At 44.1% G+C, this 4,189-nt stretch overlaps 1 gene segment (V, D, J or C); it reads right to left on the bottom strand.

Moving 5' to 3' along the window:
- Positions 1-2,019: 2,019 nt before the first annotated feature.
- On the bottom strand, positions 2,020-3,644 carry LOC117060481. The segment is given in 2 exon segments: positions 2,020-2,357; positions 3,558-3,644. Coding segments are annotated over 2 exon segments (378 nt in total).
- Positions 3,645-4,189: the final 545 nt, after the last annotated feature.

Here is a 4,189-nt window from a genome sequence, read left to right on the forward strand (position 1 = left end):
GAGAGGTGCAGTTTGGATTGAGCCCAGGCATCAGTAAATCTGGGGTTACTGTGCGTGTTACAGCAACCCTGTGGAGAGGTCTGTCCTTTGTTTCTTTACCATTTACCTCTCACTGTGTAATCTTCCTTGGTACAGAACTTGGAGCCCGTGTCTCTCAGCTAGGTCAGGGACAACTCAAAATTTTCATTTCTGGCCTCCCGAAGCAGCCTTAAACTTCCTCCTCAGTGGTAGACTCCTGCTGGGGGGGGGGGACAACCAGATTAAGCTGGGTGTCCATCTCATTTTCTTGATTTTACCAGTCCATCTAAAGATAATTGGTTTTGTCCTTCCCTGACCACCATGAAGCGTGAAACATGGAACAGAGCCTTATTGGGACTTTTGAACACCTCTGAGAAGACATTTTCTTGACTAAGCCAAGTGAAGACACAGTAGCTTCTTTGATGTCAACCAGGAAATTAGCACAATGAAACATATGTGGGCAAGAGAAAATGAAGGACCACCACATACAATGAGAATACTGGAATAGGTGGGCCTTTTGGCCTTGTCTAATAAGCAGTTCTTAGTGGGACGCGGTTGGTGCTGTGGTCTAAACCACAGAGCCTAGGGCTTGCCGATCAGAAGGTCAGTGGTTCGAATCCCTGCAACGGGGTGAGCGCCCGTTGCTCGGTCCCTGCTCCTGCCCATCTAGCAGTTCGAAAGCACATCAAGTGCAAGTAGATAAAAAGGTACCGCTCCGGCGGGAAGGTAAACAGCGTTTCCGTGCACTGCTCTGGTTCACCAGAAGTGGTTTAGTCATGCTGGCCACATGACCCAGAAGCTGTCTGCAGACAAACGCCGGCTCCCTCGGCCTATAGAGTGAGATGAGCGCGCAACCCCAGAGTCGTCCGCATCTGGACCTAATGGCCAGGGGTACCTTTACCTTTACCTTTTTAATAAGCAGTTCTTAGGTTCTTAGCTTCAACGGAGCAAGAAATGGGACACAATACGGCCTTTAGGCCATAGTTTTAAAGTGAGGCCATGACACAGAAGAGAGGCTATGCCCCACTGTCAAATATAATGAACAACCCTCTGTTTCGGGTGGCAAGGAGACTTATTTTGAAGGCTGTGCTTCAAAACCATGTATTTTTGCATTTTATAGTGTGGTAGTTGCACATGTGTTGCATGCTGAACAGATCCAAGCCTTGGAATCTCCTGTTAAGTGTTCTCATGGAAGAAATCTGGGAAAAACCTCAAAAGTTCAGGCAGCTACAGCCCAGCAGGCAGACCATGCCTGGGCTAAACAACCAACCTGGTGTTCGGAGTGAGCACATGCCATACATTTGTACACCACTGACCCCTACTGGAAAGGATCCGGGAGGAGATCATCGGTATCAGACAAATGAACACATGCCATAGCTATATTATTGCAGGCGTAAGTTCATGGGGAGAGGCCTATGGGAAGGGTTGTAACTACCCCCACATTGTAAATTTGAAGGGGGGAAAGTTACAAAAAGAATGTAATTGGGATCAGGGAAATGATGAGATGTAAAAAGGCAGGGGTGCAATGAAAAGGAGATAAATAGGAGTAAGATGAGGAAATAAGAGAAGAAAACATGTCTATGGCCTTGTGGCAGGCGGCACGTGATGCACTGGGGCGGGAATCTGTGTTGCTGTTCATTTGAAAAGATGGCGCTGCAGATATCGCTTGCAAGTTGCGCTCTGAGGGGCACAAAAATGCTTTCTCTCACAGGAGCCATTGAAGTGAATGGGAACTGCGCAAGAGCACAGACTGAGGGGGGTAGATAGACTCTTCCTTAGGCCTTGGAGAGCTAAAAGTGTGGACCATTATCAGATTATGTGTCTGCCTTGGTAAAATATCTTCATCCATAAATGTACAAGCTCTTGCACAGCCCCTGTTCATTTAAACAGGCCCTGTGCAGGAGAACTTCCTGATAGATAGTGTCCCATGTTACATTACGAAAAGCCTGCCCCCTTGCATTTTTGTTCTCGGCCTGCAAGATATATTCAGGTGGTCCTGTTTCATGGGAAGAGAATTATGTTTGTCTTCCTCAGCTGTTGTCTCACTGTGTGATCTTGCTTAGCACAGAAGTAGGTGCCTGTGTCTGCTGGCTGGGCTCCCTCACAGATCAGAGACAGCCGCTTATTCTGTGTCCCAGGGCTCTTGAAACGGTCTTTAAATTCCTTCTCAACATCAGAATTCCCTGTTGAATAAATCACCAGCTGAAGCTGTGCATGCGTCTTCCGTTCTTGCTTGTACCAGTACATGTTAACATAATTGGAATTTTTTTGGGAACAGTCTAAGGTTACATTGTCCCCTTTCTTGACGACCATGTCTTGAGACTGATCAAGAGCAGAACCTAATAGGACAAAAATACAAAATAAAAGAGTTGAAAGATTTGATTGTGAATTAGAAGTATAAAGGGAGAATTGAGTGGCATAAGGTTCCCCCAAATACATGGATCCATTTGTGCACTGCAAATCTTTGTGTCTAAGTTGTGCTTTTGTTATCACAACATTGTAGAAAGTACAAAAAAGTGATACAAGTGATTATTCAGAAGAGGCTGGAATTAAGAACTTCTGTTAACTCCTTTCCAGCTTTGATGCTTTCGATATCTATAAGGCAAATATCTGCAAGCATATCATTCATATATATATATATATATATATATATATATATATATATATATATATATATCTCATATCATTCATATATATATATATATATATATATATACACACACACACACACACACACACACACACACACACACACACACAGTGATATTCTCTGTGGGTTAGGACTGAATGATACCAACACCACTTTCTTGTTTTAAAAAGAGAGGGAGAAGGAAACAGGAAGAGAAAAACAGACAGAGACAAAGAAAACGAGAGAACAGCAGAGAGCACAGAGGTCAGAGAAGGGTGGACAAGGGCTGGAAACATACAACAATTTTCTCAGAGAATTGACATTGGAAGCATTCCGCATGGCATGTGCATTTATCCTGCCTTGTCACTCTTCACCCATTTGAGATCAGTATGTACAGGTGAAACTCGAAAGATTAGAATATTGTGGAAAAGTCCATTTATGTAAGCAATTGTTTTCATTAGCTACTGGAGTTTAATATATGAGTTAGACTCCTGACATGCAAAGCGAGATATGTCAAGCCTTTGCTTGTTATAATTGTGATGATTATGGCGTACAGCTGATGAAAACCCCAAAGTTGAAATTGTTAATTTGGGGTTCTCATCAGCTGTACGCCATACTCATCACAATTATAACAAATAAAGGCTTGACATATGTCGCTTTGCATGTCATGAGTCTATCTCATATATTAGTTTCACCTTTTAAGTTGAATTACTGAAAGAAATGAACCTCTCCACAATATTCTAATTTTTCGAGTTTCACCTGTACAGCAACTCCCTTTAAAGCTATTGTATTTCTTCAGTCATTCCAGCAAGTGGAGGATTAAAACTGAGCCCAGGGTTTCCGGTGAGCATTAGAAACGAGACCCGATCTGGAAAAGTCTGGCTTTATATCATGGTGACTGGACACTTACCTGATGAGAGCAGTAGAGCGACAAGGAGATGGAAGCTCATTGGTGACAAGGAGTGTCTCTGCAGACATTGCGTGACTGAGCCAACTGGAGTCATAGCAACATCCTTGACACCCATCAAAGACCTAATGCAGCAAAACACAGGTGGGAGAACAGGAAGTCATGTGGCAAAGGAAGAGGAAACCACCAGATGACTGTGAATGCCTGAGTGCCTGAACCAGTAGAGTACCACAGTAACTTTCTGAACAGATCATAGGGTCTGAAGGGCTCATTCCCCCCCCCCCCAGTGCTTTGGCTTCTTGTTCTTCTCCAACCTCCATACCTTTTTCTCTGAGCAATAGGAGCTCACGGTTGGCAGGACGGCTTTTATTTTACTGATATCATAATGTCTCTATAAAAAATGTAGGTGCAGCCACACTTTGAATACTGTGAAATGTTCTGGTTGGCCCACCTCAACAAGGCAGATGGTTGCACAGCTGGAAAAGGTTCAGATAAAGGCCCAACAAAATGATGGGTGGGCTGGAGCATGGGTAGGCAAACTAAGGCCTAGGGGCCGAATGTGGCCCAATCGCCTTCCCAATCTGGCCCACAGACGGTCTGGGAATCAGCGTGTTTTTACAGGATTATAATGTGAC

This window comes from Lacerta agilis, chromosome 16 (genome assembly GCF_009819535.1).
Source record: "Lacerta agilis isolate rLacAgi1 chromosome 16, rLacAgi1.pri, whole genome shotgun sequence".
Taxonomy (NCBI): Eukaryota; Metazoa; Chordata; class Lepidosauria; order Squamata; family Lacertidae; genus Lacerta; species Lacerta agilis.